Below are 15,069 nucleotides of genomic sequence, written 5' to 3'. Positions count from 1 at the left end.
TCTCATATCAGCGCACACCCCTCTGTAGAGTGAAAATCTCATTATGGGAGGCCTTAACCTTAACTACCAGTATGTTGTTTCCTGTCCTGATATTACAACAAATCGTACCTAAAATTACGCGTGTTCGAAATATCCTCAAAGTGCTGATGCTTTGAAACAACTTATTTTCATAATTCGTATGCAGTAATACACTGGCCGAAAGCAAAATTAGTACACCCTCTTAGATGTTTCCATTTCACCCAAGATTTATTATTGCAACAGTGCATGTGGAGTACATGAAATGATTGCATTTACAGAACAATACCACAAGTGGTTCTGAGGTACCTGGTAACGAGCTATGCTGAAACATCCATACTAGTACGTGGTGTAGCCTCTACGAGCGGCAATGCAGGCGCTGACTCTGGCATCCAGTCGATCGTACAGATGGCAAATACTATCGTGCAATACGTTATTCCATGCCTGCTCGACCTGTTCACGTAGTTCTGTAAGTAATAATTGTTGGTTGACGAATTGCTCAAGTCACTTCTCATCCAATCAAATCCACACGTGCTCGATTGGAGACAAGTCCGGAAATCATACAGGGGAAGTTGCTGCACGTCTTGCAGAGCACGTTGAATTTCACGGGCAGTGTGTGGCAGAACATTATCCTGTTGGAAAAACACATCACCTTCCTATTGCAAGAACGGCAAAAGAATGAGTCCAACAACATTCTCCACGTACCAACTACTGGTTAGCGTCCCCTCCAGAAACACCAAAGGTGAACGAGAGTTGTAACTTACCACACCCCAGACCATAAGGCCTGCGGTGGGGCCAGTGTGTCCTTGACAAAACCACTGTACGAGGCAGCGCTCACCAGGTCTACGTCGGGCGCACAAACCGTCATCACTTGCATGCAGGGAGTTTCTGCTTTCATCGCTGAGACCACGGCGCGCGATTCCATCTTTCAACTGATGCTCTGACGGCCGCAGTCGAGCCGTGCACATCGATGTCGTGGCATGAGTGGAACACGGGTTGGAACGGTGCGTACCCACTATCCCGCTGCCAATAACTGGTTCGCACATCTGGGCTCACAAGTCCTCTAATCCGTGACGTGGTAGCTGTACAATTTGCCACTGCTGCCGGTATTGTACGACGATCCTGGCGGGCGTCTGTGCTGCGTGGTCGTCCAGAGCCTTGTTTACAGGTGTGAGGATGTTCGCGCGACCGCTGATACCAGCATCGTTGCACAACTGACGCAGAACGTCCAACCTGTGTGGAAGTTCTCCGAAAGGACAATCCCGCCATTCGGAAGACCACATGTTGCCCCGTTTCAAGTTCGTTCAGTTGGCTGAAGGAAGCACAAGTGAGTCTCTGTGGCACGGTTGCCTGCTTGCTAAACACATTTGCACCATACTGAGCCTTCCGACAGTGAGAATTCCCTATTAAAGGGTAGACAGAAACGGCGCCATTACGCTATCTGTTGGCGGACGACGTACAAACCATTATCAGCACATCTGCCCCCCCCCCCCCCCCTCCCTGGTGGCATACAACGTCATTGGATCAAATCTGACGTCATCTTTCCAGTTGCGCATTTTATTTTATTTATTTATTTATTTTTTTTTTGCAGTGTATAAAAACCACCAAATACAGAGTTCAGCTCTGTATGGCTTAATATACTATCGTGTTTCCTAAGTTCTACTTATGATATAAAACCGATGCTGCACCTGATTGGTACGTTCCTCTCCACAACACTTTCGCAGTTTATTGGAACATGGAATTCCCCACTGTGACGTCAGCAACTCCTCGTCTACAAACGTTCTCTAGTCCGGTGAGACGACGCTTTAAGACGCCTCATCTCAGAGCAGGTTTCATACCGGTTTTCTCCAATCATATTATGCAGAGAACCAGTATTCTTCGCAACAACAACTGATTTTCGTCAACCTCCACATAGCATTATCGCGATCCCCAAGACGATTATTTACCAAAATTTTGTAACGGAACAGCATTAATTTTTCATTCATGTAGTGTATTGTCGATCTCTGACATGATTTAGTAATAATTATTTAAAGAAGACTATGTGGAAGAAATGTTATCACAACATTGTAAAAGTAAGTACCTGCAGTTTTATTTCAATGTTTATGTACGTAAGGATTTAAAGCAATTATATTCGTAAAAGTCTGAGTTCTTACTGAATATATTATGTTGTATTATTACGACAATAACAGTATTACACCAAAGAAACGAGGAAGCCATTGCCGGCCGTGGTGGCCGAGCGGTTCTAGGCCCTGCAGTCTCGAACCACACGACCGCTATGGTTTGCAGGTTCGAATCCTGCCTCGGGGAGGGATGTGTGTGATGTCCTTAGGTTAGTTAGGTTTAAGTAGTTCTAAGTTCTAGGGGACTGATGACCTTAGAAGTTAAGTCCCATAGTGTTCAGAACCATTTGAACCATTTTGAGGAAGCCATTAATACTGAGAATGGCCATCGTTTTTCTCGTGTCGTTCCTTTTGTGAAACGAGGAATACTGCACACAGACTGGACTGTGAAGGAAGGCAACTAGCAGTGCTTGAGTGAAGTGAGGTGTTGGAGTGCTCGAAAGATACTAAATATTTTTTGCTAACTGGTGCAATTTATGGAAGAAGACGATTAGCACTTCTGTAACAATAAGTCGTCTCACGTACATAGTAGCCATGTGAAGTTGCAAGCATCACTCCATATTACTTCTAAGAATGCTTCTCAAAGGTAGACGTTATGGTGTCCTTCATCTATCTAATTAATAAGAGACATGGAGAACCCGCAGAAGTAATTTGGACCTCATTTTCAACTGCAGTGCTGCTGACAACTCCAGCTACAGGAAGTTTATTTCATTATGTTATTCGTGTACAGGAAGCTAGATTTCTGTTAATAAAATATGTTATAAAAGTGCTTTTGACTTAATATATTGACAGTCAATTCTGACAAGTGTTACTATTTTATTTCAAGTACTTTCTACTACTGTGCTTAAATTCTACCTAAAAATTACTCTAAGGGAAAGTACCAACAGTGGATGCAAGGGTTGTGTGGTTTATTAAAGTAAAAAAGTGTAGATGCACAATTGCGATGGGTCGCTTTGTAATAGTACTTGCTTAAACTTCGTTTGTTTAAAATCATTTGGTAGAAGTCTGAAGACTAAACTAACATCAGTCTAATGACAATCACTAACTTCATTTTTGCTTTGCAAAGTTTGTAGTGTAATGTTTGAAAATGAAATCATTTAGGCTCTTGTTAGTTTCAAACTGTACAGAAAGCAATAATTCCATTTTTTAAAACATAAATTCATCAACTGTTCTACGTTTAACGAACAGACGTACTTGCAAAATTCGTCCCTTCAAGATGTGGCAACCGGTAAAAGAGAGTAGAATTATCGATTTTCAGGGGGAGGGGGGGGGGGGGGGGAAGTTCTAAAGGCTTTCTTCCTGATTCAATGGTAAATGCTGACACTGTGCTTTAGTGGAAAATATTAGTAAGAAGTTAAGTGTATACATTATTTCTCTAATTTGTCCACTAAATGCTGGGAATAGGTACGATAGTCTGATTAACGTTCTGTCAGGTACATACACGGTTAGCATTAGTACGAGGCTTCAGTTTACTCCAAAAAATTGTTCAAAGTGCAAATATTATTGTTTCTATGGTCGAGTACGAAGGCTTTACGATGGACAGACTAAATCATATCAACATTTTGGGGACAGGTTTTTGTAATAAAAGACGATAAGAGAACGCTATATTTACAAAGAGTGAAGTGGGCGTACGGTTGTTGTACATTGAACGAAGACACTGATGCTGAGTTAGGCCATTACGAAAAATCGTAAGAAAATCATTCAACAGATAATCTCCACCTGAAATTTTCATTTTTTCTTCTCAACAAGGCTAATTTGGAGGCTGCAACTCTTGAAACAATAACAAATGACAAACTTTAAAACAATAGTGAAGTAGCTTCTCTTTAGCTCCACTTCAAATCGGGAGGCGGTCCAGTGTTGAACCGTTTTCCTCATCACAACGTACTAACGCTCTACAGCAAAAAGAGACGCATCCGGAAGCCCTGCCGTGGACACTACTCCAAACTGCGCTGTAGCCAGTCTTTCAGTGGCGATGTACCATGAACGTAAACAACGAGAACGGTCAGGTCTTTCGTATAGTTTTAATTTTATTCAGCATAATAGATACATATTCGCAGTTGTTTACTTTCAAGAAAATACATTGTTCTTTTTTCTTTTATTATAAAAATAACTAAAAAGCTTGTGCTTATTCATTCTGTTCCCGCCTGATGCCAGCATCTAATGAATTTTTCGTCTTCCTCACCCCCACACCCCACCCCTAGGACCTTTGAGTGCTCCGAGAACTTTCTACCAGACATATTTATTTTCCTTTGGCATTTGTCAAATATAGCATTCTCTCCAGACCACAGCATCATTAACGCAACTCGAGCCAACAACAGAAGACAAGATAGCAGAGGAGAGCTTTCTGTACAACTAGCGCCGTAGCGGAGTAGACGCGAACTTGCTTTGATGGTTCGCTGAACGACCGACAACCACTGGAACACGAACGAGCACTGGCGAGTCTGAACCGAACACCACCGAATGCAGTTCGCGTTCACTTACCGCTTACACGAGAGAATTCTCGCACACTGTGAAACGTCCCCTCAGAAAAATTATTGAATTACTGTGCTGATAAATCTCTTACATTATTTGATTTTCAAACAGCTGAGAAAAATTGAAAGTACTCAGACATTTCGCTCTTTACATATTCAACACTAAACTGGCACACAATATTTTTTTAGCGCAGCGCAATCTGACTTTCAATAATCCCTACAAAAGAATGGCCCTGACTAACATTAACCTATACCTTTCACTAATTACTTACCTCACAAAAATCTTCGTTACTCGAACTACTGCAATACAGTGAGCGCCACTACTGCCAGCTGTAAATATTGCAACAATGCCAACCAGCCTCAAACAGCACACAGCACAGTCAGTGGTTTTCATACAGAGCGCTACGTGGCGTTACCAATATAAAAACCTAAACAGCCTACTTGCAACTGATCATCTTTCACTTGCATTTGTTTTCGTGTAAAGGGGAATTCAAGAACTTTGTCGTGAGCAGTCACTTCGGATAGCCTCTCGAGGCCATTTAATTTGGCTGCAGCAATTAATGTGCAAAAACTGTGAAGCGACAACAGCAGTCGTTAAAGCATTTTACGAATCGAAGCTAAAACTGATATTTCTGGGAGGGAGACAGGGCTGGTGCCTGTGGCTAATATTGGTAACATAGCATACCACCCCATTTAATAGTGGAGCTGTAGGGGCAAATGGAGTGTTGCTAGAATTTGTCAACGGAACTTATTTTTCACCTCGCCGGTCATAGTTGTCATTTTGCCGCTTGTTGTAATCACAGTTCCGAAAGTGCCGATTTTGTAATAGACCTTCGCAGGTGTGTTCCCTTCTACAGAAATCAATAGCTCGGGGTCCGCCCCAACAGAATGTAATTTCCTGAAAAGAAACGAGTTTTATTAAATTTTAGTTTTTTAGTAAACACTAAGGTTTTATGGAATTCTTATTTTGAGACAGCATTAAAAAACTCAACTAGCATTTTACTCGCTTATGTTCAAGTGGCAGCGTGAGTAATTATTTAAATCAGTGATCGTCTATTGTAACTTTTCAAATCTCTTGTACATAAAATGGACAAATGACATGTCATGCGATGATATAGCGATTAAATATTCTTTCCCATGACTCTAGCTCTATAACTCTATTACACGATGCACTCCATGTTGTAAATAAGATCCAAAATAAAACTCCAACACGAATTGCACTCTTGCATGCAGAAACTTTGCAGCGACTTTCTGGATTCAAGACAAAATAATTAAATGGGATATATTCTTTGAATAATTTCTAATTTTCTTGCAGACGTTTTGCACTTATGGTTCTTAAGAAGACTGTAAAAGCGTGCACTTTGAGTACCATACGAAAGTTACTCGCAGAAGCTAGTTTATTTATTTTCAGAAAGAAATAACGCTCTTTATCTCACAATATTGTTGCATGACCGGACCTCCCTTGCCGAAACACTTTACCGTAGGCACCCATACACTACCGGAATAAAGTACACCCTTTTAGATGTTTCCAATTCAGTCACGATTTATTGCTGCAACAGTGCATACGGAGTACATGACGTGATTACATTTACGGATCAATAGCATAAGCGATTCTGAGATGCATGCTGAAACATTCATATTACTATGTTGTGTAATCTCCATGGACGACTCTCGCATCCAGTCGCTTGTACAGATGGCGAATACTGTCCGGGGATACGTTACGCCACACCTGCTCGACCTGTTAACATAGTTCTGTAAGAGTTGTTGGTTGACAAATCACATGAGTCACATCACGTCCTATCTCATCCCACATGTGCTTGATTGGAGACAAATCCAGAAATCATGCTGGCCATGGAAGTTGCTGTACTTCTTTCAGAGCATGTCGAGTTTTACAGACAGCGTGTAGCGAGCATTATTCTGTTGGAAAAACACATTTGCCGCACGGGTTTAGCTGAGCGGTCTAAGGCGCTGCAGTCATGGACTGTGCGGTTGATTCCGGCGGAGGTTCGAGTCCTCCCTCGGGCATGGGTGTGTGTGTTTGTCCTTAGGATAATTTAGGTTAAGTAGTGTATAAGCTTAGGGACTGATGGCCTTGGCAGTTAAGTCCCATAAGATTTCACACACATTTGAACATTTTTGAAAAACACATCACCTTGCTGCTGCTCTAACATGCTGCTCTAACAGCAAGACAATAGGATTAACAACATTCTCTACATACTGAGCGCCGGTTGGCGTCCCCCTCTAGAAACACCAAAGGTGAACGTGAGTTGTAGCTTATTGCACCCTAGACCATAAGGTTAGGGTGGGACCCATGTGTCTTGGATGAGAGCACTCTACGAGACAGCACTCACCAGCACAAACGACCATCACTTGCGTGCAAGCAAAATCTGTTTTCATCGCTAAAGATTACAGCGCAGCAGTCCATCTTTCATGTGATCCTCTCGTGGCACCAGTAGAACCATGGAAGACGGGCTAGAGGTGTGCGTGCCCCCTAGTCCTGCTTCTAATAACTGGTTCGCAACAACCCAGCTGGGGTCAAGAGCTCTCTTATCCGTGCTACGGTAGCTGTACGATGTGCCACTGCCATCCTTACAATACGACGATCTTGGCAGGTATCTGTGCTACGTGGGTGTCCGAAACGTGATCTACAGGTGTGAGAATGTTCGTGTGACCGCTGATACTGGCATCGTTCCGCAGTTGACGCAGCACGTCCAACATGTGTGGCAATTCTCCGAAAGGACCTTCCCGCCACTCGGAACACCAAGGTTTGACCCCTTTCAGACTCGCTCAGTTGGCTGTAGGAAGTACGACTCCGTCTCCGTGGCATTGTCGCCTGCTTGTTTCACACATGTGCACCACTCTGGGCATGAGCATTCTCTAGTAAAGGGTAGACACTGATGGCGCTCTGGTAGCTACGCCACTAGGCTATCTGTTGGCGGACGACGTTGAAACCATTATCAGTGCATCTGATATCCCTTCACGTAGCATCTGCCGTCATAGGATCAAAGTCGATATCGTCTTTCTAGGTGTACTAACTTTTTTTCTGGCAGTGTACATTCATTTCCGCTGTTTGGCAAGATTGTTACAGATTCGGCTTACTTTCGTTGGGAAACTCAGTGGCTGTCTATTACATGTTTCGACCACAGATTTCTCAAGAACTTCACTATATTTTATTTTCCATTTTGTTCTATTCACAAAGGAATCTTTTATCTCCTTGGACTTAGTTCCACTGCTAACAGTTCGTTTGGTAATGCAGCCATATTCCAGCCACAACAAAAACGAACAATACAAACCGCCATCAGTGCGAAGGTTTTGTGCATAAACATAATGACATTTTTGACACATGATAATGATTACAACGCGATTACTATCAACGTAGCTTTTTTTTCCAAACAATGTGTGACTTTGCAACAGCTTTGGAATCATTTATGGTACCTTTCTCCTGCATCCGCCATCTTCGCATTTTTTGATACTAATTTGTCTACTGAATAAAAAGTGAAAGTGGCCAATACAGTGAACTGTGAGGCAAGTGAAAATATTAAATCAGTTCAAGCAGGAATTATCATTTCCGTGCCACTGCAAACGACCTGTCTTAAGGAATTTGTCATTTATGCCAAGCCTGGTTAAACATCTGAAGATTTTGGATAAAATGTTGGACTGTCCAAAGTAATTAAGTGACTGCCTGGTTAAGACCTTTTATTTTTCTATATTTTTACGACACAACCAAATGAGCACTGTGAAATATCTATGTGATTTTTGTCGTAAAAAATACAGAAAATAAAAGAATTCACATATCGTCAACACACTAAAGCGTGTCACTGAACTGAACGTTGTGCATAATTCGGCAGAAAGAGGCGTCAAACTCAAGTAGGATTACATTCAATTATTTGCAATAAATGAGAGAAAGAAGCAGTACGAGCTTAAGATTGTATCTGAGTATCCAGCGCAAAAAAAAGACTTTATCAAAGACGAGCGATTTTCAAAACAAATTTTAACTTTCTACTCATATTTGTATGACAAACGTTGCACATAGTACTGTTGTAGATGTATTATTAAAGTTAATACAGCATTCAGTTGTGTTCAATCTTTTATGTTGTATTATGATACGTTGGGTTTATGTTATGCTGTTCTCTATTGTTTTGTGGGACGCCATTGCATTTATGTTATGTTTGGGACCATTTTCAAGCAAGCTGCTTTCATGTTCAGATAAATTTGTGTCTTTTCGATTAAGCACTCGTTTGTGAAAAATGTGTTTAGGATATTGATGCTGTAACGGTTTACCCTCTGTGTGATTTAGCACTTTTGGTGATTAGCATTTTCGTGCGTTTTTTATTCAGTTTTCGTTTGTTTTCTATTAAAGCATTTGCATTTTTTATATCCCTGTGCATTATTTCATAAAAAAGATGGATATTTTATATGGTTGTTAGGTGATGCACTATTCAGTGCTTGTTTTTTGAAATACATATATCGGATTTCCTGCTTTATCCATATCATTTCAGCTTTACTTTTTGTGTGTTGTGCTGCAGTCATCATTACATAGCTGGGAATTATGTTATAGACCAAAAATACGTTGTTAAATATTGTATTAGTTATAGTTCTTTGAAGACTGACCGTTGTGTTCTGGAATTTTTTGAAGGGTCTCGAGGAAAATACCTAGCTTGGCGTTGAAATTATCATCTTTTGGTTGTTATTTTCCGTGCTTGCTAAGAGAAACTGGAGAGAAATTCTACCTTATGCAAGACACTGATCGGCCAAAGCATTATTGCGAAATTTACCCCCATACCCCTGCTCATGGCTGTACTCCTGGTTGTAACATGTCACAGTCATATTGATATCAAACTAATTAATTATTCAATTATATTAACCCTTCTTCCACCTTGCCCCACCCTCCCCCTTCCCATGCCCCCCCTACGGAGCTGACTAATATTCTGGCCAGGTCCTACATTATTGCCAAACCCCCCATCCCCGCCGTCCTCACCCCTCCCCATTCCAAAACGTAATCCAAGATGGCGGCCTGGAAATCTCTGGGTGGTTTCACTGGGACTCAAACTCTGGTCCTCCTGGGTGGGGAGCCCAAGTGCATCCTACGCACTGATGAGGTCATGGGTTTTCCCTAGCCGACACATGGCCCATTCCCCCACCACACTTCAAAAAAAAATGGTTCAAATGGCTCTGAGCACTATGGGACTTAACATCTGTGGTCAACAGTCCCCTAGAACTTAGAACTACTTAAACCAAACTAACCTAAGGACATCACATACATCCATGCCCGAGGCAGGATTCGAACCTGCGACCGTAGCGGTCTCGCGGTTCCAGACTGAATCGCCACACCGGCCGCCCACCACACTTCGCCTGTCCCTTTGCCCCCCCTTCTCGCTTCCCCTCCACCACCCCGCCAGGCTGTCTTGTTCGCACCAGTCTGAAGAGACTCAAACGCCCGCCACAAAGGCTGTCTTATGACACTCTGACGTCATGGAACTTCGTGTGAATGGAGCATTCTGATTGGTTCTTACTGAATTTACCCACCAAACTGCTACTGGTGGTGTGGCAGCGCCGTCCGCCACTTTCTACAGATGGACAAATTACGAGATTTTCAGGGCAAAACTATTTTGTACAGATCGAAAAACATACAGCTGTCATATTGCACTGACGGTTAAACACTGCAAAAGTGGTCTACAGATCACGAAATATGGAAAATATAGCCACAGATACTTCGTTAATTACAATGCTCGCCTACTGTCTAGGAAAGCTTGAATTTCTTGACGTGAAACATGTCCAACCAAGCGTAATCACCACAAACGATTGTACCATCTTGCCATTTCGTTGTAGTAAACACACAATTATATACTACACCACACTAAGTCATCACTTCTGTATCCTGCATATAGCCATCGACCATAGATGACAGGAATGAACGACGGCTGCGGAGATTTGTTTGGGCGAAGGGACGTGCAACTGTCGAGCAGCAGACCGTCCAGATGAACCAAGGGGCTACCAGCAGTGTCTCGTCAACGACCGTTCAGCAAACGTTGCTGTGTACTCGTATGGGCCTCCGCAGCAAGCGCCTAGTATATGCACCCATGCTGACTGCTGTTCGTCGGCGACGAAGGTTGGAACTACACGCCAATACCCCAACTGGTCGTCCACGGAGGGCGACAAGTGACCTTTTCAGATGAATCGCCCGTTATGCTCCATCGGGCAGAGGGCCGTTGGCGTGTGCGGCGTGAAACGTTTGAAAGGAAACGCCCTGCAACATTTACGATCTGGGGATCGTTTTCGTCGAATTCCCCGGATGATCTCGTCATTCTGGAAGACACAATGGATCAACATAAGTATGCATCTATTCTTGGGGATAATATCTACTCCTACACGCAATTTGATTTCTCCTCTACATCTACATGTATACTCCGCTAGCCACCAAGCGGTGTGTGGCGGAGGGCACAATTCGCGCCAAAGTCATATTCCTCCACTCTCACCCCCCCCCCCCCCCCCCACTGTTCCACTCGTGGATAGCGCGAGGGAAGAACGACTGTCTGAACGCCCCAGTACGACCTCTAATTTCCCTTATCTTTGAATGGTGATCATCGCGCGATTTGAAAGTTGGTGGTAATAATATATGCTCTACATCCTAGGTGAAGATCGGATTTCGGAATTTACTGAGGAGCCCCTTCCGTTTAGCGCGCCGTCTTATCTGGAAGTGTGCCCCACTTCAAACTTTCTACGAGATTTGTTACGCTCTCGCTATGGCTAAATGAACCAGCCACGAATCTTGCCACTCATCTTTGGACGTCCTCAATCTCTTGAATCAGACCCAACTGGTAAGGGTCCCATACAGACGAACAATACTCTAAGAATGGATGAACTAACGTGTTGTAAGCTATCTCCTTTGTTGAAGGACTGCATCACTTCAGGATTCTACCAATAAACCGCAATCTAGAGTTTGCCTTAATCGTTACTTGTGTAATGTGATCATTCCATTTGAGATCACTCGAATAGTCACACCCAGATACTTGACGGATGTTACCGCTTCCAAAGACTGGGCGTTTATTTTGTACTCGTACATTAATCGGGATTTTCGCCTTGTTATACACAGTAGGCTACACTTACTAATATTGAGAGATAATTGCCAGTCATTACACCACGTATTTTCTACTTTCCTGTAGACTACAGCATCATCGGCAAACAGTCTAATGTCGCTCACAATTGCATCAACCAGATCGTTTATGTAAATCGTAAAAAGCAGCGGACCCATTACGCTGCCCTGGGGCACACCTAAAGTTGCTTGTTGCTTTTGAAGTCACCCCGTTCAAAACTTTCTATCCAACCGCATATGTGAGGGATTCCCAACAAAATTTTCTTGAGGACCCCCTCATCGAGCATGATTGGTACCTTGTCATATCACAGTATCAAGTACCTAAAAAGCCAAATTAAGAGTCTTTTTATAGGTTTTCTCTTTTTGGTACTTAAAAATAACATTCGCATATTCATTATTGAAAAAATATTGAGTTTAAAATTTTTTCAATTTATCCATCATTGTTATTGTTAAATTTTTGATTATGCTCAAAATCTTTGCCTTCAAATCTGGGTGTGTAGTATAACAAACTCCTTAAAACAATAATGGCCGATTGTCGTCTGAAATGCGAGTTTCTGTGTAAAGTGACTGTCAGTTGTCAGCTGCAAAGAGGCAGCGCGCGCAGTCTAAAACATACAGCAGAACTATTTGCCTCAATCTGTTGCTAGTTTTGCGCTAGTGTGTGCTAATGTTAGTTGGCTCTAGGAAGACGCTAGACGCAGAAGATAGCGTTCGCTAAAGCTCTGCTCATGCAGGAAGCGGCGAAAACAAAAAAATCTTATCATACGAAATATATTTAATATATGTCTTTATTCTAATAGCATCTTGGGGACCCCTCTGGCATAGCTCGCGGACCACCTGTCGGGAACGACTGACGTATGTCATCGCATAGACCGTAAGCGCGCACTTTTTGGAGCAAGCGACAGTGCGGAACTGAGTCGAACGCCTTTCGAAAGTCGGCACGATGGAAGCTGTCAGCGGAACAATGCGTGTCACACAGCTCGCATTGTACGTGAGTGATTAGAAGGGCAACGGAATGAGTTGGCCGTACTCCCCTGGCTACCAAACACCCCGGATTTAAACCCAGTTGAGAATCTGTAGGACCCCAAATGGTTCAAATGGCTCTGAGCACTATGGAACTTAACATCTATGGTCATCAGTCCCCTAGAACTTAGAACTACTTAAACCTAACTAACCTAAGGACATCACACAACACCCAGCCATCACGAGGCAGAGAAAATCCCTGACCCCGCCGGGAATCGTACCTGGGAACCCGGGCTTGGGAAGCGAGAACGCTACCGCGCGACCACGAGATGCGGGCTGTAGGACCTCACATGGATTCTCAACTGCCAAACCTAGAGCACCTGATTGCGGCACTGGAGTTGGCATAGTTCTAAATCCCTGTCTGTAGCTTCCAGAACCTCTCTGACTCTGTTCCTCCACGTCCGCGCTGCAAAAGCAGGATGTCTAGGCTTTTGACAACTGGTCATTAATGTGACTGGACCGTGTAAAAGTTGCTGTATAGCCGTATGTTCTTCCCTTACTCGTAATCGAAGTACAAATGTGAAGTTGCAATGAAGTGATTAAAACTCAGCGGAGTGGAACAGCTCATGGCAAAGGCTTGGATTAGGTGAACACCTTGGCTTTTGACCGTGGACTACTGCAGTACTGTAATACGACTGTGTAAATACTGCATATATAATACATATTGTCTCGAGCAAATGTTTAGCTCTTTGCCAAATAGTGCCTCGTTTATGACTCTTGTGAAATTCTGGCCCTTGTTGTCTGTTACACTGCACTGCTTCTACAGTGGCTTGTGCGCCCCTCGTTCTAAATTCCTAACGTTCAAACCTCATTTGCACAGAAATGCACAGTTTTACAGATAAATCACCTTGGTTCTTAGTAGTACGACCCATCTCCGTATTAAAAAATATTTTTATTCGGTTTTAGCCGTTAGATCTCGGGTACATGCCTTGTAAGAGATCGAACACAACGCAGAGACATTGTATTCAACAGTGGCTACTATATAGTTACTGGCATCACTATGGTTTGATCTCGAAAGTTGGCAACGAGCAGATGCGATACATTAGAAGGCCGAAATGGTCACTTTTACCGTGTTTGCACTCGGGAAACGAAACTTTATATCTCCTTGCTTAAAACAGTAAATGTAAGGAGACGATATAGAAAACTCAATTCAAGTGTTGTGCTGCCGTAGTCAGTGTATCAACCTACAAAATACCCTTTCTTCGTTGGTTTGTTACTACGGATACGGTCATTGTACACCTCGCTACAGATTTTTCTTACCTAAACCGCGTTACGAATGTGTAGCTAAAATAAAATATGGATTGTCAGCTAAGGTACTGAAAGTATATGAGCAGAACTTAATTTGCGTACATAGTGCGGAAGGCTTAATAAAAAAACAAACGTGACTGGAATGGCGTAAACGTAAAGCAACAATGTCAACGATACATAAACACCTACGAAACGTTTCATAGAGCTGTGTTAATTCCTATAGTTGTAACTTACATATCAGGAGCCAAATACGCCGAATGCCAATTTCTTCAATTCTCATTCCGTGGTAGTTGTTGATTCACGTCTGAACTCTTTGCATACATTCTTTCAAAATCTCTGATCTTTCGCGACGGTGATTTCTTTGGATTTAAAATGCTGTGCCACGATAAATGGTCAAGTGTGTGTCGTTATTGTTAGATTTGTCATTTGTACAAGGGAAATGAAAGTGCAATTTGTCGTCGTAACCCTGTTTTTCGTCAGCCACGCCAATGGCGTAAGACCCAGTTTAAATAACAGACCAATTATAGGTAAGTACATGATCAGTAATATTCAGTATTTGTTGCACGCCTTTTTATCACGATCGCTTTTGTGTAAGATTGTCTACATGTTGCAAATCTGCATGGTCTTGCAAAAATATTTTGGGCGTTGCAAAAAAATGGATTCTCCTCTCCAAGTGTCTATCTTCAGGAATAATGTGTCATTACACTAACATTGCTTTCTTCGGCGACTCCGAATGAAAAACAGTTGTAAGCTATTGAACATTTGATAACCTCCAGGGTATATATCGAAATCCTGAACGAATCATTGTAGAAGTATGTCGGAGAACCTGATTTTTGCATTACTACATCTTACTCTGTTGTAAAGTTGATTTGAAATGATTATTGACGAAAGATAAGCGGTAATACATTAGTGGAAGACAAAATGTCCGTCTTCGAATCATGATTTAGATTTTAGAATACAGTTTAAGTACGTCACGCGGGTGGATTTTTCGTATGGATTTGCTTGTTTGTTTGCTACATCAGTATCCTTAAGCCAGCTTAGAGTGTGTGGGTGAGGATACATGGTGTAGCATATTCACTTCCTTACTTTTCTGTTCATA

General features: G+C 42.5%; 1 protein-coding gene across 3 annotated transcripts in view; it reads right to left on the bottom strand.

The window, feature by feature from the left end:
- LOC126354013 (uncharacterized) overlaps nt 1–14,298 on the bottom strand; it is a 114,208-nt gene extending 99,910 nt beyond the window's left edge. For 2 of the 3 annotated variants that reach the window (XM_050003330.1, XM_050003329.1), the window contains exon 1: nt 14,205–14,285. In XM_050003330.1, coding sequence (XP_049859287.1) covers nt 14,205–14,250 — 46 coding nt within the window. In that variant the 5' untranslated portion in view covers nt 14,251–14,285. Of the gene's footprint in view, nt 1–14,204 lie in introns of all 3 variants that reach the window. The other variant, XM_050003331.1, reaches the window with a different exon arrangement.
- Between the last annotated feature and the right edge of the window lie 771 nt (nt 14,299–15,069).

Source organism: Schistocerca gregaria, chromosome 3, assembly GCF_023897955.1.
Source record: "Schistocerca gregaria isolate iqSchGreg1 chromosome 3, iqSchGreg1.2, whole genome shotgun sequence".
Taxonomy (NCBI): domain Eukaryota; kingdom Metazoa; phylum Arthropoda; class Insecta; order Orthoptera; family Acrididae; genus Schistocerca; species Schistocerca gregaria.
Note: the sequence above shows the minus strand (reverse complement) of the source record. Positions and strands in the feature narration are given on the sequence as shown.